Raw genomic sequence first — 21,137 nt, forward strand, 5'->3', positions numbered from 1 at the left:
ATGTTCTCCTCCTCACAAATTCATAGGATTAGGTGAATGGCCTGGTTTCTCTTTCCAAAAAAATAGCCCTGCTCCATTCTTGGTAATTTTTTTTTGAGGTGCACACTGCTATATAAAGCTCTCAGAAGTCTTTGAGGGCAGCAAAAGCAGTTATTCATTTTCTTCAATGTCAGAAATAAAATGAAAATAATCCCCAAACTTTTTGATTCAGTTCTGAGATTCTGTGACATTGTGGAGCAGGGCTGTTTTCAATTTCTTAGGTTTTCAGGGATTCTCATTCTGCAAACTGCAGTTCCTGTTTGGTTTCCTGACAGTGATGCAAGTTGAAGCTGGCAGGTTTCATAAAACCTTGGGTTTTAGTTGACATTATATATCTTAAGGGTAAACGTCAGCTCAGAGCAATGATGCTGTTGCAAAATGATAAACTTCTGGATATGGATAGTAGAATTTTTAGAGGATTGAGAACTGGTGGCTTTGGAGTGGATGAGTATTGATCTTTGCTTGCATAATTACTTTAATCTGGATGATTCCAACAGTTTCTTCTAGCTCTTCTGCAAACTTCACTTCTGTGGATTTAGAAAGAGGTCACAGCTGAACACTTTTACAGACTAAAGAAGCCTGCAGAGTTGCAGCATGTATTACAAATCAGAAGTAAATACAAAACATAGGAGAAGGGGGACCAGATGGCATGATCAAAAAGGCCTAGCCACATGGGGCAGACTGGGAGATGAAAGCGTGACTGTGCCTTGAGCTGTTGATCTGGCAGCTATGTGCTGTCAGAAGCCCCTCAGCACATGAGGGCCTCTGCCTGGAGTCCTATTCATGCTATGGAAGGGTTTGACTGATACATTTCCATGCCTTAAAGTGACTTCTGCGTGAGGCAGCAGTCAAGTTATAGGCATGCCTTTTGCCCACTGACTTTCCCACTGCAACACTGCACGATTTAGAGGAAATGAATTAGCCTTTTCCCCTCCACACACCACCTTTTTCCTTTGGATTGTAAATTATAACTGGAGACTTCCAGGTGCTGCTGCACAATGCATATAGAACAACAGCACAGAGAAGCCAAGATCTCTGAGAACCAGTATATAAAACATGGAGCAGTTTCTCTATAATGAGTGATAAAATGTAGTTCCTAATAGTTGAGGTAGGTGTCCACTGAGTCATATCAAAAAGCCATCTGCTGCAAATGGACATCTTTTCTGGTACAAAGTAGCAGGTCAAGCTGAAGTGTCCAGCAGCCAGGGTGTGCTATGCTTTAGGACATTCTCTGCACCAGCTCCTAACTTCAAGTTAGTAGATCAGCAGCATGTTCAACAGTTGTGAAATGGCAACCCAGGGGCTTGCACGCCATTAATAAGGGCTGGATGATTTAGGCCCACATGGCTGTCCTCTGTAGGCACCAGCATACTGCAAATCATAGAATCATTAAGGTTGAAAGAGACCACTCAGATCATCTAGTCCAACCATCAACCCATCACTGCCATGGCCACTAAATCGTGATCCTCTGCTGCATCCTTAGGTGCCAGCCTGGCAGCCTGCATAGCACATCAGCAGGTACCCCAGTCTGTTCTGTGCTCCTGGCCTGGGCCTGGGGCTGAAGCTGCAGGTTTCACTGCATCAGGAGTGTGGATCTTCCTCACTCGTATCCTTGCCTTGGATATCAGATGTGACTTTGAGAGAGCTGATGGCAGCTGTGCCTGCAAAGAAAGGCAGGAAAACATTTGCTTATTCGGTAGAAACACAAAGGTGGAGAGGCAAAAACAAAAAAGCATCAAAGGCCTATAACGTGCAGATGTTTATTTGTACGTGGTTATCCACCTCGGAGCCTACTTGACCTTGTGCTGCCAGGGCAGCAGTGTGTGGGAAGGGCCTCAGCCCTGCGGCTTGAGCATGAGCCTGGGGGTGTGGGGCGCAGCCAGGTGATGGAGGGTATGTCAGCATGCCAGGCTTCCTGCATGGCTGCCCAGTGCTGGCTTATTGACTGTGGCCATCTGCACAGTTCACCTGCACAGTTTCTTAAAATTTTTAATGCTGACTTGGATATTGTTGTGCTTATGCTGGAGAAATAGCCACGTTTTTGGTAATAAATCACTTCCTGGGGAAACTCAAACGAGCTGTTTTAAGCATTCCTTTTCCACACTATTATTTTTCTTGTCTTGACAGTTCCATCCCAAATCACATCTTGATTGAACCCTAGACCAAGTAATTGTTCCAGAAGTTTCCATTACTTCCAAACAGGTTATGGCAGCACTTTGATTTCTTAATTAACAGGTCATAATAAGTAGCACCGTGGAACAGTGAAGAACAGATGTGAAGTGAGCTTCAGATGAATATAAGGATATTTTTTTCATAATCCTGTCCTCTTATGAGAACATTAGTATTTTTTTAAAAATAAAGGTTCAAAGGGACTTGGGATCTTTTTTGTTTTGTTAATTAATAAATATCACATCCTGTTTGCAACTAGAAGGTCATTGCTAATAGTGATGTGCTGCTGTAGCAGAAAATGAAATGTTAACCAATAGCAGCATCATTGGTTCCTAATTAGTGCCTGTGGGCACATTAAACAGGTGCTCAGCCATTTCTTAGCAGAAAAAGGAGACTGCTGGAAACTTGTAGTTTCTGTTAGTGCTGTGTTATCAGTCCCTATCCTGTTTCAAGATATGCATCCTCTTGTATGCTAACCTGAAGTTTGATTCCAGTGTATGAAGAAGTCTGGGAATCTGGGGCTTTGAGGGTATTACAGGAGGTAAATGTAGTGTGGTGTTGTACTTCTGTGCTGGGCACAACACGCTACCATGAAAATCTGTGTGAAGCAGAGATTTTGTGACACGTGGACTTCTCTTGTTCAACAAAAGATACGATGTGTGGCACAGAGCAACGTGTCTGTTATGAATGTCTGGGGCTCGGTAGAAGTACCTTGGCTGTTCTTGTCATGATTGTTCTAAGAGTTTGGCTCCTTTTCTTTCAAATGAATGAAAGAAATATGGATATAAAGAAAAAATAGCTATTCCTGGGGGAGGAAAGAGTTCATCTATACATCTCTCAAAAAGTCTCCTAACAAGTTCTTTTCAGAAATCAGGGCAGCTGCAGAGGTTGTCCTTTCTTCAAACCAGCAGGACAGGGAAGAAAAGCTCAACCCAGAGACACCAGAGACCTGAAGGGGAAGGGAGCATTTTGGGGTTGTGAGCAACAGTGAGGTTTCCAAGCTATTCTTGTTTGTCACTGGCACGTTCCTTTGAAAAGCAAGCACTTTCAGAGACCACAACTTGTTTCATACAAGCAAAATGGCTTTACTCAGGAGTCGAGGTGCCTGAATAAAACAGTAGGTCAGTGTGCCTTAAATGTGGTCATTGTTTCATCAGGTTGCTCATGAGCTCTATTTAAGTGTCTGTTTATTGAAGTTTTTCTTTCCTCACTGAGCTCCCTTCCATGTTAAGCAGTGCTCATAGGGTGGGTCATTTCCCCCTTCCTGCAGGGATGTTGGCTTTGTCCCTCAAGAGTATGCTGTACAACGCTTTAGATTTAAAGCATCCATGGGGATAATCCTTTTTGCAGGATGGCCAAGTCTCAGGGCTGCTCATCCCACATTTCCCATTGTAAAATTTGCACTTCATAAAGGAAAGACATGAAAAAGAGGGAAGTACCGCTGGCAACATTTTTGATGTTGCATCTCTGAGTTGGAGGGAGCCTCAGTGTTTTCCCCAAGCTGGAATTCGAGGAATGGGCTCCAACATGCAGTTTTAATTGGCCTTAGGTGTCAGCGGCAGCTTAGCTTCAGGAAAATGTGTATGATTTTGCCCTGGGATCAGTATTGTATGGGGCTGTTTTCATGGCAGTTATTTGTTACAAAATAATACAAAGTACAAAAGCACACTTCAGCATGTGGGTACGAAAAATTAGGAAATTAAATGGTGTCTGCAGCAGATACTAAAGCATGGTTTTCGTTGAAAAAATTAGGGAGTTAGATGCTTATGGTGTAGTAGAAGGATCATTGTTTTTCCTGTTTTGCTTAGTTAAGCAGCGCTACATTGCAGTTATTAAAACCTCATACTACCTTTTACCAAATAAGAAAGAAACTCTAATTTTAATTAATGTTTCTTCTTGAGCAGTGCCTCTAGCTGTGTGCTACCCTGATTACACCAGAAGCAGCATGGGGCCCGGGTGCATGCAGGGAGTCTGCCGGGCTGTGTTTGGTGTGAGGGTCAGGGCTGAGGACTGCTTTTGGCACCATGTTGCAGGGTGAAGTGTAGAACCAGATCAGTCCAGAAATGGTAAAGCGGAAGAGAAGTAATGACAGAAATGTGGTGTTTAACCTGACCAACTGTCAGCAGTATGAGAGCACAGAACCACTGAGTTATCTGTAGTCTCAGATTTGATCGCATTGATACCCATCTCTCTGGCAGACTTGTGTATGTGAGAGAGGTCTGCGTTTTTTTCTCAGAGATTTTTTCCTTTTTCACTTTTGTTGTAATCCTTGCCAGAAATATTTATGTCTTCATGTCCTCAGCTGTAACTTACAAAAATCAGTGGGATCACACAAATGCATAACACCTAATGACAGGAGAGCTCCTGGGAATAAAATTTGATGCTCGGTTCAAAAGATAATAGGTTATGACAGGGGCTCGCTTTAGCAATGTCCAAACTCCCTTGTCATCTCTTTCGGATGTAAATACCATGAAAAGGTCAGAATGTCTCGAACCCATTTGAGAATTGAGGCAGAAAGTGAGGATGTTTAGTACAGTGAGGAATGCATGATCCTTCTGAGCACACTTTGAACATGCACTGCTTGGTAGATGCATCTTATTAAGAACAAAAGACTCTTTTTCCAGAGAAGAAGACTCACAGTCTCTGTCAAACTCCTCAGATTGTTAGAGTTGCACAAACTGGACAACGAGAATGCCATTACAGCTCGGAAATGTGGCTAGATTCTTCACTTCTGGGGGGAAGACAAGGTAGCCTAAATGTTGGTAAAACAACAAGAAGAGGTTCCATTACTTCTTGCTTTCTTGTTTCTATAATTATCACCAGTGCTACACCCATAAAACTTTTTTTTTTTTTAACATTTGTTTAAAACTCAACTGCACAGTCAGGCATATTTCAAGCATTTCTGTTGTATATTTGTTCTCAGCTATTTTAGTTTCCATTTAACTTCACTTTTAGCTCACCTCATTTTAGAACATTTATTGCTCTGTCTACACTTGACCTTTCTCCAGAAAAATACATTTTTTAAATGACTTACATAATTTCTGTTTAATGCAAAACATCAGACAGACAAGAAGCCAAATAAAATTGCTTCCCATGAGGAGTAAGATGAACGGTCTGTGCAGGAGTGAGTGCAGTGCTCAGAAATGTTTCAGGCAGAAGCTGCAGGTGAAATGCCATTGAATGTGAAAAGTAGCTAAGGCCAAAACATTTCCAGAAACTGTAATGTAAGAGAAGGTAGGGAGATTATTTTACAAGGAGAGGTCAAAATGACATTTTAATCAAGTTGAGCTAAGAATTTTAGTAATGTAATTATAAAAATAAAGTTAAAAATACCTTCTGAGCTATGCTTGTGGACCTCCATGAACTAAAATAAAATCCACAGAACAGTCAACTGATGTGTTCAATGCAGCATGCATACACATCATGCTATTAAACTTCAGTACTAAACCAATTTTCCAATTTATTATTGGGTTTGCTGGTTTTAAATTTAATTTTTTATTAAATCTCATGTTCACGCTTTTGGAGATAGAAAAATTCCATGGTGCATTTAAAGCACATTGGATAGCAGACAAATTGAAAAATGAACGAGAGTCTGACTTGTTCAGCAAAGGAAAAATGAGGAAAAGTTTAAATTTCTCTTCGGGGTTTAAAAAATGCACCTTACCAGTGTATTTAGTATGTATTCTGTCTCCATTTCCTCCTCTGATCCAAGATTACAATAATTGAGATTTAGCAGATGTTACCTTTTTACAACTCATGTACGACTATTTTTACTTTTTCTGTGTCTTTCTTTATAACTGATAGATTTATTTTCATCTTGTTATTCTTCTATATTACATGGCATTTTCTCTTGTTGTTTTTTTGTTTTTGTTGGGTTTTTCTGAGGGACAGTTTATGGAACATAAACAGCAAATGATACAGTAGAGGCCTTAAAGACAGAATGTAAGTACAGGCAATTCTTAAGTTTGTTCAGGATAACTAAATGCAAAGTATAGGGCAGAAGGCATATTATTAAGCATCAATTTTAGACCAGTTTGAAGGTGCTTTATTCTTCCCAAATCCAACCTTACCTCAGCATGACACAAACCATGAGGCTGCGCTGTTGTATGCTCTGCTGCCTTCATGCCCTCTTCTTCTACTGCAGCTCATGGGGAAGGGCTTGGGCAGTGGGGTGGCAGCATGCTGAGACTGGGGACCCTACAGGGTTTCCATTGCACCAAGATGGGGTCATTCCATCCTGTGTGCTAACAAGATGGTATTTACTGTTTCTGTCAAAGCACTACAGTGAATGTCATCCAACTTACATGTTGCTGTGACAGTTACAGAAAAAATACCAGATCATGAGCTTATCCCCTAAGAAAGCATATTAGAGCTTGTAGTACAGAATAAAGAACCATATATTGTCAGTTGAATACCTTTGTCTTTCACTGGTTCACATCTATACAATTCAGCAAGATGTTAAGAGCCTGGCTGTATGTTTTAATTCCACTGATGCATTGCTCCCTTTGAATTCAATCACCTTAGTTAATCAGGGAAATTAAATCAATACAATTACCATGGCAGTTTTCTGTCCACTCCATCCATGGCCTCTCATAGTGAGCACAAAAAATGTTTTCTAATAAATATTGATTTGTCAATTCATTAAATTCAGCCGTGTCAGAGAGGAAGCTACGAGGCCATTTCTATTAAAAGATATACTGAAAGTGTGCTTCAGATGAAATGTGGGTTTTGTGTAAACATAGTCATGGGTTTTTTATTCAAATTGTGCGTCTTGGAAGAAAAAGAAAAAAGAATATAGAATACAACATTATGTGGATCTTTATTTTCCTCTCTGGCCTGCATTGCTGACTTCTTTTTAAAAAAAAAAAAAGCTACGGCTTGAAATGGTTTCAGATTTAATAGCCTTTTTTCTGTCTCTAAGATTAACCTTTGCATTTGTAATATGCATGTTGATAAGCACTGTGTAACACTAGTTCTGTAGCTTAATAAATCAGGCACCAGTAATGAATTTTACTGCTGATAGCACATTTGAGGCAGAAGAATGGGAGCCGGGGTGATCTGCTCTGTGTGTAAATGAGTAAAAGTGAGTATACCATAATCTTTTTCTCCAAAAGAATCTAGGGGTCAGTGTTTTGGTGCAGTGTGGCTCAGCCTGGAAGTATATTTTTCCCCTTTGTGTATTGGAAGGCATCTTGGAAGAGTTGGTATCCCACCATGTTAAAGGAGATGCAGTGATTCAATTAAAGAGGGCCTAGGCCCTCTGCACTGACAAAACAAAAGAAGGAAATAAAGTGATGGAAGATTTCACAAGGGAAGAAAGAGCACATCATAGCCGCATGGGTCATGGATATGGTTTGCCTTTGGCATCTTCCTTATGGATAATGTAATCTGGGGCAGGAGCAGTCAAGTGTAGAGACTGGCCCTGTGGTGAGTTCATCCCAAAGGAAAAGTCTGTAATGAAGGATAGACTGGTCTCATGGTGTGTGGAGGTGAAGAGTAGGCTTGATTCAACAGTTCAGATTGCAAACTGGGAACCCAACTTCTTGCTCTTGGAATGGGAAAGTACAGGGCGGGATGGTGTGTTTCAGCAATACCTGGAGCAGGTTGAAAGAAGGAATGTGTAAAATATGCTCTGAAATTAGGGAAGATGTAGAGTCTGTCCAGAATTCTCAAGAACACAAAACTGAAATACTTCTACTGTGTGAGAACTCATTAGCACAAACAAATTCTCCGTTTATTTGGAAGTAATCACGGTTTCCTTGAGGAAACAGCGTCTCAGGGTGTTACTCATCACATTTCCCGAGGAGACAGCATTTGAACAACAGGAGAGAAAGAAAAGTAACTTAGGTGTGTTTCGGGAGGACGCTCATTATTTTCGTACAACATGAGTTTGTCAGTTTACAGTGTCTGGAGAATGTGAAGCGGATGAGATACATGTTAGTAGTGCACTCTTTTTTCTTTTTCACACCTCAGTGCCCAGTGAATCAAAACCAATTTACTAAACAATTAAAAGACTCATCTATATACTTGGATTGCAGTTAATTTTCTGAAAGCATCTTGGCTTTTATGACAGAAAATGGGGTAGCAGAGCAACTTCCAGCTCTTTCTGAAGAGTGAATGTTCCCATGAAGGTGGCTTTCCAGTGCTTACTGTTCAGATTTTAAAGAGGATTACCCATGTAGGAGTCTTCCTGCATGTGTTTCTGGTAGATTACAGTTTTCTTGGTAGATGTGAATGTAATTAAACACCTGTTACAGACTAAGGTTTTATTTGCAGTTTATCAGAGTGTGATGGTTCTTGTGTTTCTGTTATTTCCTACTCATTATCTCCTGGTTTTCATTTGTCATATCAAAGAACTGACAAGAGATGAGAGCATAAAGTCAGTTAGACTACACTTGGGTTTTTTGCATTTGCAGAAGGCAAAGGTTAAACCTTCCTTAATGCAGATCATCCCTCTTTGGCAGCATAATGGATGGTTGAAATTGCCAACTGAAGAATGAGTTTGTCAGTATTCTGCTGTTCAGGTAATGGGAAGATAACACAAATACTTCTGTTTGTCTCTGCAGACCCCCCCCAGTGAGTGAAAGCGCACCAAAAGGAACCGTGGTCACTGTGGTGACGGCAGCTGCCTTGAACCAGACTATTGTATATTCAATCGTGTCAGGAAATGAAGAGGGTAAGTACTAATAACTCGATCTAAGTAAGTGTGCTGAGCATAATGCATGCACCAGAAGTTTTTCAAGAAAGAATGATTAGAAGAAGAGCTGCTGAAGTGAAGTCCCACCTCATCAGTACAAGCAGGAGGGACTGTTCCTACTGCTGTTATCAAGCCTGTCCAGCTGCATACAAAAACTGCAGGAGCAGACTTTGCTCCTTAAAAAGCAGTGAAGTTACTTTATATAGAGCTTGCACTTAGTTTTCTCTGTTGGGAAGTTTTGTACCCTTACACTATCTCTTTATTAATAATGTAAAATTGTCTTCATGTCCAATGTGAGTATTCTCTGCTGGGGACAGTATGTTCCCTGACTCTAGCATGCTGCCTGAAGGTGGTGACAGAGAGCAATGACATCACAAAATAGAAACATTTTGTCATAAAAAAACTTCTTTTGCTGGGTTTCAGATATGTTTGCTATTAATAACAGAACAGGCGTGATCTCGGTTAAAAAGCCTCTGGATTATGAAAGTGTGGCAAGTTACGAACTTCGAATTCAGGCAGACTCGTTACAAGTGGTACAATCCAACCTGCGTGTCCCATCCAAAAGTAAGTTTAAAATCCTTATTGTTGGATACCTTTCTAATGTATGTATTCTTATTTTTTTATAATATCAATAACTGCACTCTAGCTACTGCTGTGTTCTCAGAAATTGAGCAGTGATGATGGTTTGTAGAAGGCAGAGTGTGCGTTTATGGATCTCTGTTCTTGCTCTCCACATGATAACTCTTGAGAGAGATCCTCCCAAAGCACATCTGTGTTACGCAGTCCTCTCACTGACCCACATCGGGCTCATATTTGTATACAAACAGAGAGCTGATGACACAGATCAAACATTTTTGTTGTAATTAGGGTTTTCCATGATAGAATGTGATAGTTTTTGATAAATGCATTATGCAGCCCAAGTGCAATCTCTTCCTCCCCACTGGGCTGGGAACTTGTGTGCATGGCGATGCACAAATTCTGAACGAACTGAGCACAAGGCACAGGGGAGCAATGGAAGGCAGCAAACATGAGGACTCTGCAAAGAGGAATATGGGATGGATAGGCAGCAAGGGTGACAGGAAGAACAAGATGTCCTAGGCACCTCTTGGGGGTCTGTGGGGAGCTTTTTGAGACCCCAGCTGAGAGCAAACTGTAGGAAAGGACAGTCTGTGGCAGGAGGCTTCTTTGCAGAACCTCCAGGCACAAAGGAGCTCTGTTTACTAACCGTTTTATTTTGACTCTGTCCTAGCGAGATTTTTTTTTTCCCCTTCTAATGATTTTATTGTTTGAATAAAATTACTTCAAAAGGACTTTCGGAGATTTTGTTGTGCTTCCTGTAAGGAAACAGCCTGAGCAGTCTGGTGTTTGTCTCAGTATCCTATCCCATCTTTTACACCTTCCTATTTAAGCCACGTTTGAGCTCTAATTACAAAAGCATTAATAGCTTGTAACAGAAAAAGCATTTTCACATTAGAAGCTTTTTCACAGGCAATATTTGTCTTTATTTTTTTGCTGTATTTTATGATCTCTACGTTCTCTAGCTAAGGACCATCGTGGTTTTGATGGCAGTAAGTCTGGGGAATGGCAATGTCAAATAGAGAAACTCCTCTGAGGTAGCGAGGGATTGAACGTTATTTAAAGGCTACAAAAATTCAGCCTTCCCCTTTCACTGGAAACTGACTGTGAGTCTATTTCGAGTCATTTGGGCAGCTGTCTGCTGTACCACCTCATTGCATTCCCCTTCACGTGAGCTGAGGACTCCCCAGGGGTCACTAACATTGGACTGTCACCTTTCTGCCTGCCCTGAGGAACAGAGAGCACTGGGTGAGTTATGCCTCAGGCACAAGGTGAGCACTCTCTCCCTCTCTGCAGCTGTATCAGCTCTTTGGTCAGCACTTTGCCAGGAAGGGAGCCCAAGTGCAACCACTGTTGTCAAAAGTGACTACATTGTTCCATGGCAGATGGTCTTTGCCCCCCCATGGGTTGTGATCCGCGGAATTAATAGTTGCTGAATTGCAGAGGCACGGCAGTGCTAAACTGATTCTGCTGTCCTGTTCTGTAATTAGTCTTCTAATTATTGTTCTAGTGAATACAGTAATAGCCATAAATATTAGGAAACCCATCTCCAGCTTACTTCTGTGCTGGTTTGGTGCACATTCATAAAAGTATAGTGTACAGATTAGAGATTATAATTCAGGGGATAAAATTTAAAATTGAGTGCAGTGCTTTCTCTTCCAGTAATATATTACTGGAAAATCTGTTTGCAATACAGAAACTGGTAGTAACAATAATTTTCTTGCAAATTTTTAGTTTTTTTAAAGTTACCTAGTAGACCTCAATATTTGAGAATGTGCCATGAAACTGTGGTAACAGAATATGACCTGAGACATCGTATGGGGCATTGCAGTTAAAATACCTTTGTCAGGCTTGTCACAACTACCCATGCAACCAGCAGAAGATTTTTGGAAAATGAAAGCATAATTTGATAGGTACGTCTTCTTCCATAACAGAGATTGTATCTGTGTGTTTGTGGCGTAGTACATAGGGATTATTCCATGGTCAGAAGTTGAATCTGTGCTGTACCTGTCCTCCTTGCTGTGCAACAGCTCAAGAAAGGTGGTGGCTGAGTTATTTTTATTCAGGAATACCTGATAATAAGCAGTGCTTACGTTTTTTTTTTTCAGTCGAAACAAAGACAAATGCTTGCTGTACATATTGAGATATCCACAAGTAAATAGCATAGATTAAATTTTCAGTCTGCGATCTGCTGGGTAGATAGCTAAAGAATTTGGTAGATAATGTATTTGTAAAACACTTTACAAGTATCTGGCTAACTAAATTACCTAGGTCTTTGTAATGGAGACTCCTTGACCTCTTGGTTTGATTCCCACATTTGTAGTAGTATTTCCATTTTCTTTTTTGATTATATTTAATCATGCAAAATCACACTCTCAGATTCAGCGAAATTGAGCTTCTTAAATGAATGACTTTCACTGAAACTTAATAATGTGAAATTACAGTGCTTTTATACCCATTTGAATGGAAGAAATGTCGGTTCTTGTGGTGACAGTGAAGTTAAAAAGTTGGAACTCTGGCTGGAGGAATCAGCATCTGGTGATGCTGAACCTTCAGTGACCTCAAGTATTAATGAACTTCATCATTTCAGTTTAATTTAGCGGCTAGGTTTTTTTGTGTCCGCTCTTTGCTTCTTAGATTGTCTATAAACTGTAGGCTTACAGCATACTGTGAGACAAGTGAAGATCATGGTCATTAGCTTCCAGCTAGAAGCTTTCAGTTTTCCCTCACTGGGTAGGATGAGAAACAGGAGAACAGTTACATAAAGGGAACAGCACAGAGCTGTGTGTGGCGGGATGTTCTGCAGTGTGAAAGTTCTGCTTTGTCATCAATCCCAGGGCAAGCAGCTCCTCCCTCCAAGTAAGAGGTGTAAAGTAATAAACTGAAGGGAAGGTATCATAGAATCACGGTATCATAGAGTCATAGGGTGGCTTGGGTTGGAAGGGACCCAAAGGATCATCAAGTTCCAACCCCCCTGCTACAGGCAGGACCACCAACCTCCAGATCTGGTGTCAGTACAATTAACTATTCACTGAATGAAAAGTACTTCTTGACCAAGAACAGACAAAACATCATATCTTTTCTCATTTGAACAGTCAACTTTTTGCAGAGTTTTCATCAATACTTTAATGTCCTGAAGTTTGATACCTGGGGAAAAGTGCTCAGAACAACAACTGTGTGGCAAGGAAGAAGGGAGAAGAGGAGACAGGGGAAGGTAGAGTGATGAGAGAAGAGGAAGTGCTCCCAAACGCATTGAGAAAGAGCAGTATAAAGATATAGGATAAAGATAGGAAAGGGGTTTTATCACCAAAGTAATCATGGTCCCAGTTTTAAGAATCAAAGCATTCGTGAGCATCTGGTCCCTGTTCCAGACATGAAATGTGAACCGTGATGGGAGATAGCGGGGCTTCTCACTTTGATCAGGAAGAAGAGCCATACAGCAGAGCCAGGATATGTTTGCTTTTGAATGCTGTGGGCAAAAGAGCCTTGCCAATCCCTCAGAGCACGGAAGAGAGGCAGCAGCCTCACATTTTCCAGTGTTTTCAGTTTCCAGCATCTGAGAAAGGCACTTTTCATTCCCCAAGTGTGCACGTACGTCATTTGCTGTGTTACCTTGAGTTACCACTGCCATCTGGGCACAGCTTTACCTGTCCCCTGTGGCTGCTCAGCGAGGTACTTCAGGCTGGGCCAGTGTCTGTCTGCAAATGGACATGGATGCAAACAGATTGTTTAGCAATTAGGCCTACGAGGGAAAGGTGGTACCAGCTGGCAGAGGGCTGTCTAAAACACTTGTCTTCAGGAGAAGTCACCTGAGCTTCTGGCTCAGTCGGTTGTTGAGGAGACCAGAAGGCAGTGTTTGTTGGTTTCAAGTTACAGTTCTGCAGATTCTACCTTTTCACATTCACATTATCCCTATCTCCAGTAAACAGTATTCTCATGATGGAAGGGAAAAAGAGGATTTCTTGTGATGCATGCACTTGTACTTGTGGCAGAGCTCTGCCCTGCATCTCTGGTTTTGTACAAGCATCTTCATTTGGAAACTTGTGGTGTCGTCTGTAGTCTCTCCTGCATCCTCTTTTTCATTTCTGCTTGTACTCTTGCTGATCTCATTGACCCCAGTTTGTAGGAAGAGGAAGAACAGCAAGTACATGTTACAGATTCCTAGAGATGAGAGAAAGATTATAGAACCCTGTGGTGATTTTACTGTATTTTAATGGAAATTAAAACAAACAGCAAACAGAATCTGTTGTTTCTACAGTTGTGCTGGCACTGTCTTGGTAAGCAAATGTCTTTCTCAGATATTGTGAGTGCCCTCTTTGTGTCTGTGTCCACCCTGCTGCAGGGGTGAGGGAGAGCCTAACTCTGAGGGCTGCAGCAGAATTCAGAGCAGCACACATTCTTCTTAAAAATCAACTTAGAAGTAGGATCCAGAAAGTGAAGAGGTAAGGTACCTCAAAAGTGTTAGACCAGATGAGAGGAAATGCACTTCCCCATTGTCTTCATGTCGGTCAGGTTTGCTAAATACCACGTTTACTGCAAGGAGTCAATGTGCCCTCTTGGTAAAGATCGTTTTTATTTTGATATAGAAAGACTTTTCAGAGAAAATGCACCTTTCAATTTAATATTCACCTTTAACTTATCAGGTAGAACTATTTTGTGCCTTTGTCACAGCCCCAAGCAAGAGGTGCTGCAGGCGGCTTCCCACAGGGATGCAGAGGTCCTGCCCTGAGGAGGTCACTGTTGTTGTCATGCTGGTGCTGAGTCCCAGCTGAGAGGCAGGGCTCTGCCACACTGCTGGAGGGGGAACAGAGAATGTTTCTCCTGCCATGTGTTTGGTTTTCTAATCGCAAAGTAAACCTTCGGGAACCCGAAGGGAAAAAGGAACAAAACTAGTTTTGCAACCAAAATTTCACAGCTGCTCCACAATAATTCAGAATGAGAGTTTTGCTAAGTTTAATTTGAAAATGCATTCTGTGTTCCTGTGGTATTTATAGATTTTACAAATAGCCTTGTATTTTTGTTTTGAAGTGTGTTGTAAATTTGATGTTGACGGTTTTTTGTGAGTCAACAGCTATGCTCAATGCCCAAATGTGGGAACTGTGACAGATGGACAAATCACATCTGCCTCCTGTGCCATGCACCTCTGGGGTGGTTGCCCCAGTTGTTTTGCAGATTTTCTATGTTAATATTTTTGGTGCGTGAATAGCAGCTGTATCAGCTGGCTGTTTTGGCAGGCACGTGGTGATAGACCCGTGTCATACCATTGGTGAAAGCACAGTGTAAAACAAATCTGGTAGCAGTCAAATTAGAGTTCAACCACCTTCTGATGTCCCTTTGATCAAATAGTGTTGCTTTAGGTCAGCTTAATTTCTGTGGTCTAGCCAGAAACTACGGATTGACATGAAGCAGGCACTTTATTAGCACTGCTTAGGTAAGCAGTGGTAGTAGAAAAGAGATTTCTGCAACCATGTTTGGGAAGAACATCTGTAAGTGTTAGCACACTGTGATTCTGACCATCTCCCTAGAACTGTTATTTTTGCTTCTGAAGTTAACCATTCTCGATATACTAGTTTTATCTCTTGAAGAGGTTCATCAGGCTCCCTTGAGAGCTTTTTTGGATGTTTTTACTCTCCTTAAGCTGAAAGAATCCAAAGGCCTCATCTTCTGGCCTGGGGAAAGATTGATCATCTGGTGCAACGCATGCTGTGTGTTAGGTGCTTAGAAGCTGAGGACATCTGAAAAGCAGCTGCAGATCTGTGTCCTTTGCAAACTGCAGCTCTCACAGTGCAGTATAGAAAAGAGGAGACGGATGGGACACAGGAGACCTTGCAGGAGATGATAGTGCGGAAATGTCCCTCATGGGCTGGCTGACCTTCAGGACTGGGGGATGTCCAACTGGAAACTTCCAAGGCAAGGCTGGGCCACCTGCTCTAGCTATAGATGTTTCCTGTTCATTGCAGGGGAGTTGGACTAGATGACCTTTGAAGGTCCCTTCCAACTCTAAGGATTCTATGATTCTATAAGCTGTGAAGAGGCTGAAAGTCTGTGAAAGGCTGAAAGATAGAGCAGAGGTATATGTTTAATTCAACATCAGCGATACTAATGTTGGTCTGGAGATATGCAAAGTATTTCATTTGCTTTGTGCTTTGTGTAATAATGTTCTCATTTTCGAAATGTTCAACCATTGCTGAACAAATCAGCATTTTGGCAGCTCAGAGAACTACTAGCAATTTAAACAAATGGTTTTGAGCAAATTGCAAAGCAAACTTTGCACGAGGCTCGGCCTTCTCACCAAACCTGGCTTAAAATGATGCCACTTTTGAGCTGTGTACAGAAGATATTTGATGAGTTTTATGGAGAGCTAGTGTGGGTTAGTGAACACTACTCCTGCCAGCAGTGAATGGGATGCAATCGGGCTCTTCCCTACAGCAGAAAACTTGTGCCAGCCATCGATGGAACTGTTTATTAGCTCAGCAGGGCAAGGTTACTGCACACAGTGCTGTGATCCCACTGAAATTGCCTTCTTCCCTGAAGGGTGGAGCTGCAATGAGAAAACCTGCCTGGGAACATCATTTTTCTCTATGGGGATGCAGTTTCTAACTGTAACTTGGTCTTATAGCCCGAAGCATCAAGGATCTGCTTTAACAAGGAGGAGACTGGATTCTCCTAGTCTTACAACAGCTCTTGGATGGACGGTTTTCTTCACCATAATAAAGAATATGGATGCATTCTTTTATAACAAGCAAACTGAACATGATTATAGATAGATTGCTATGTCAACATTATGCATATTCACATGCTTAAATTGTTTTGTTGGCCTGTGGCTTATTTTTGTGAGTTTAAAGAGAGAGCTTCATATTAAGTCATTCTTCCTTGTGGCTTGGTGTAAAAGCACCTACAAGTAGTTTAACCTTTTGTGCAGATCAGTGTGACAAATGCAAAAATCATTACTCCTTTGAGGAAATGTCATTTCCCTTTTTTTTTCATCCTTTTTTCTTCTTCTTTGCATGCTAATACAGTGGATGAAATTCTAAACAGCTTTCTCAAATTTCCATTTGTGTTATGTGTTGTGTTCCCTTATTTGTTTTCCATCAGCTGGACCTCTCACTGGCAGCATTTTGGGTGATGTGGGCAGTCTGAGAAATAGTCTGGGTGTAACAAGTTTTCCCCCAGCCAGAGAGGCACTAAGATCTTTCTAAATGAGCCTGCTTTTGGAAACTAATGCCAATCAGCATGGCACCTGTGCAGCATCTAAATTACACTGGCACTGAAAGAGGCTGGGAAAATCAACTCTGAAATAAGTCAATTTATCACTTGAAAATGTGGTTTTAATGAACTGGATGCCATCATTTCCAGCAGTCTGTCTGGATTACACAATTCTGAAAGAGGCAAACAAATCTTGGTATCGATTACTGCGCATTTGAATCTGCAGCAGGTCCATAGTTTTTACTGGACCATTTTTCCTTGCAGGAGGAAAGACATGTTTATTGTTCAAAGGTGGAGCAATAACTATTTAACAGCTGTATTTTTTTTTTTTCTTGAAGATGTGTTGAGCTTCTAATACTTGTGCTTAAGCAGGTGTAGATGGAGCTGCATTGACTTGCCATGTTCAGTATCATGTTGTTCATCCGGAGTTTACAGACAGTGCTGCAGAACCCCTCATTAAGTAATTGCGTGGAAGTTAGTATGAATTAAAATATATTAAGCAAGTTGCACAGGAAGGGGAAATGGCAGGCTTTTCTTTATAGCTTAGTTATTAGTATATGTTGCATGTTCATTACCTCTTTATAACACTTGTGAGAATTTAATGTGACCACACCTGTGTTAGTGAAGTATGCTGTTCTGTCTTCTGCTTTTCTACTCATTTGAAAAATTAGTTACAGGTCTTTTTTTCTATTCCTCCCCGGTAGTTTGCTTTCTAAAGAATGCCATGGCAGCCTTCTGCCTACGTGCAAATTCACGCAGCCACAGTAGCAAAATGCAGGTGTACACTCATTTTCTATAAGAAAAAAATGGCAAAGGTAGGGGGAAAAAGCATGAAATCCCTTGACTTCCTTCAAGCTCATGTTTTTTATACCAGATACACTGTCATTTCTTAGGTGTTTATTTCTACAATGTTATCTGTGCACATTTTTCACAAGATCCATTTGGGCTGTAAACATGTAAACTCCAATAGGTGATAAACTGCCAAATGGCCTATCATTGCTTTTCTTTCCTGGTTTTAGGTAATACGGCCAAAGTGTTTATTGAAGTGAAGGATGAAAATGATCATGCACCTGTCTTTACCAAAAAAATGTACATTGGAGGAGTGTCTGAAGATGCTAAGATGTTTTCTTCTGTGCTTAAAGTTAAGGTAAGTCTGCAGTTTTTATATTAACGCTCACTTGCAGTAGAAAAGTACTTACTGGTTTGGATTTTCACAGGAGGTATGGAATGTGGTTCTTCTAAACCTACTTGAGCTGAGGGCACTAATTTCCCCTGATTAGTTTTTAGAAACAAGCGTGGTGAACACAGAATGGGTAATTCTTTTTTGTAGAGTCAGTGTATGATGATAGTTGCAAGTCTGATGGTTTCTGTGTGTACAATGTACTTGTGTTGGCTCCATATTCCAGCTGACATTAATGCATGGCTGATTTGGAGATTCGTGCTGCATCTGCATGGTCATCAGTTGAAGATTTCTAGCTATCATATTATATATGATAGTGTTCACATGATTCTTCTGTGTTTGAAAACTAGGGAAGCACTTTTAGGTCTGTGTACTCTGACACAATTTCTGGGTAAAATGGATTATTCATAGTTAAAAAGCAAAGAATGAAATAAGAAAATTCAAGGAAATATAATATCTGGAATGTAATTAGCCTCCAGCAGAAAAGCTAGCTTAGAATAAAAGCTGTGTATATATTTTTTTCTTAAAAATGCTTTGTGGTGCAATCTTATGTGCTGGAGGCAGGTTGGGTTGCTGGGACTTTCCAGCTCGGCTTGTTTCCTTTGCCTTCATTTTGTTACCTCAGCAGGCTTCCTGAATCTTCTTCACTTTGTTAGTGGGATATCTTTCAAGTTGCTGATTCTAGTTTATGCATGAAAGGGCACGGATATATGACCCACTAAGAATTTTATGTTGACCTCAAAGTGTACTCAGAGCACCAGCAATGAAACAGAGAATATCAGAGCTTGTTAAAGTTGTCCACTGCTTTTGTTGTTCCATGGCAGTCCTCCCCAAAGCCAACCCAGAGGCAGCAGAGAAGTGGGATATGATTAAGCATTGATTATTGGATAGAAGACTCTGCCAAAAAAAAAAGTTTTCTCATGTGGTGATGTAGTTCACAGGTTTTTTTTGTTGTTGTTTTTATTTATTTATTTACTTATTTTACATAAATTCTTTTCTTAGGCTATTTTAGGCTCCAGAATTTCCGTGTTAGACTTTCCTAGAAATGCATACAGCAGACCAAGCAAGCAGCTGGGAGTTTTTACTGAAATTCACTTGGAAAGGAATCCTTATGGTGCTTAAATCTGCCCTGTGCCCATCTTCCCAGCTTCCTCTGCAGGCAAATAGCACTCAAGGCTGTAGCAGGTAGGGGCAGACCTACTGAATGGGGCAGTGAGGATGCTGCTGCTTAGTGGCAGCACAACTCAGACAACACTGAGTGGTTGAAAAAAAGTAGCAATACTAAGTGATTGGGAAGATGTGGGGAAGGATTATGTGAGAGGAGATTCAGGATTCGCACTGGTAACTGGGAAGGGCGATTACCCCAGAAGGAGTGTTGAAAAGGCATGCTTCTGTTATGCTGCTTCATTAACTGTGAAAATTCAATTCAGATGTCATAAACAAAGCCAACAATGTCATCTAGCATATGCAGTGCCTTTGTGTATTTGAAGAGTTATTTTCCTGTAAATAAAGAGATTTCAGTGAGTAGTAGGACAGTGCTGTATGTTGGAAATAATATATTCAATAAAAAGATTTGTATACATAATTTTCTTTTCCTCTGTCTTCTGCACTGAAGTTTCAAGATCCACCAGATTTCTGCTCTGTATAAAATGAATAGTCAAGTATAGCCAGATGTCTGCGTGATTCAATGAAAAGGAAAGTGCAGATGCCCAGACTAAAGGAGTAGAGATAGTATTGCAGTTAGGGTGATCTGAGGTCGTGTAGGGGTAATGCTTTTGTTAGTATCTTTTTTTCTCTAGACATTTTGCTAGTTGTTTCTTCTGGCCACAAACGTTAAACAGAAGCTCTGGTGTACTCAACCATAGGAAACAGAAAGCCGTGTCAAATACATGAACAGAAGTACTGAAGATACAATTCTGCACAAAGATGTTGGAGTACACAAAGAACACTGAATAGCAAAGTTATTTATATAAAGGATCATTTTATGGATGAAAAATGAAATGTAAGGAACAAATTTAAAAGTGTAGTATGAGTTTATAATACAAAATGAGAGCAGAATGTGAAATCCTACCTGTTATTTGAAGGCATTCCTAGTTCTTTTGTCATATTCCTGTTTAGCAGCAAGGGGGATAACAAATGCATGAGATAGAGCAGGCATATGGGTAAGGGATATTCAGACACAAAGAGGGAAATCTGCTTTTACCTAGTTACGTAAGAAACACGTAACTCAGGAAAGGTGGTCAGAGAACAGAAAAAGACAATGAAAGAAGCACAGGAGAGAAGTTACCATTTTACATCTTTAACCTGCTCCAGTTAAAATTCATGACAGAAATCTCCCTGACTTCGCTGAAAGGCAAAATAGTACAGGTCATAAGACAGAAGTTGTTACTAGTGGATGGCAGCAAAGACAACTGTATGTTTTATTGAAGTAAAATTAGAAACAGTTAAGAAGTGCTCATTGCAGAAAACCAGGCTATTATTCATTGTTCTAGCACAAGCATCTGCAGCAGTCAGTGCTAGTTGGCTTATTTTCTGTCCTCTGAAGTAATAAGTAATTGCTCTGTTATTTAAATACAATGCCCATTCCAATTAGAGTGTTAAGAAGTATTAATTAAATGAATGTCTGTTCTTGAATAAAACTAAATGAGTAGTTTTCCAAGTTGAAATTTTAAGAGAATTAATAAAGTAGAAAGTGTAAATTAAGTTAAATACAGTAGAAATTACTCAAATTTCCATTCTAAATGGGAAACTAGGCTCTTAGGAAATACTACTTCTCTGAAAGAGTGATCAGGCACTGGAATGGGCTGCCCACCCAGGGAGGTGGTGGAATCACCAACCCTGAAGGTGTTCAAGGAACATTTAGACATTGTGTTGAGGGACATAGTTTACTGAGGACTGTTGGTGACAAGCGGACGGTTGGACTGGATGATCTTGAAGGTCTTTTCCAACCTTTGTGATTCTATAATTTACTTTTATCTTCTGCAATCAGTAAGACTTGCTGTTTTTTAATGAAATCTGAGTAGTTTTGAAAATGAAATGATAAATACTCTGTGTATTCTCAGCATATTCTCATTCTTCTATCAGTGATCACTTTAGTCATCTTTAAGCATAGCTTTGACTAGCAGAAAAGCAAAATGTAAACCTACTCAGTATAGATGACTGAAATTGTTGTTACTGGGTGTATGGGAACTGCTGAGTCATGGCCTGAACCACTGATTGAGCACCTGGAGGAAAGACCCAGTCAGCCCTGGGAGCACAGGTGAAGGCAAT

The 21,137-nt window shown here is 40.6% G+C and overlaps 1 protein-coding gene across 24 annotated transcripts in view; it reads left to right on the forward strand.

Moving 5' to 3' along the window:
• PCDH15 (protocadherin related 15) overlaps positions 1-21,137 on the forward strand; it is a 736,955-nt gene that overhangs the window by 645,467 nt on the left and 70,351 nt on the right. For all 24 annotated transcript variants that reach the window (XM_021381881.1, XM_021381890.1, XM_021381879.1 and 21 more), the window contains 3 exons: positions 8,775-8,884; positions 9,329-9,469; positions 17,707-17,834. In XM_021381881.1, coding sequence (XP_021237556.1) covers positions 8,775-8,884; positions 9,329-9,469; positions 17,707-17,834 — 379 coding nt within the window. The remainder of the gene's footprint in view (positions 1-8,774; positions 8,885-9,328; positions 9,470-17,706; positions 17,835-21,137) is intronic.

Source organism: Numida meleagris, unplaced genomic scaffold (genome assembly GCF_002078875.1).
Source record: "Numida meleagris isolate 19003 breed g44 Domestic line unplaced genomic scaffold, NumMel1.0 unplaced_Scaffold119, whole genome shotgun sequence".
Lineage (NCBI taxonomy): Eukaryota > Metazoa > Chordata > Aves > Galliformes > Numididae > Numida > Numida meleagris.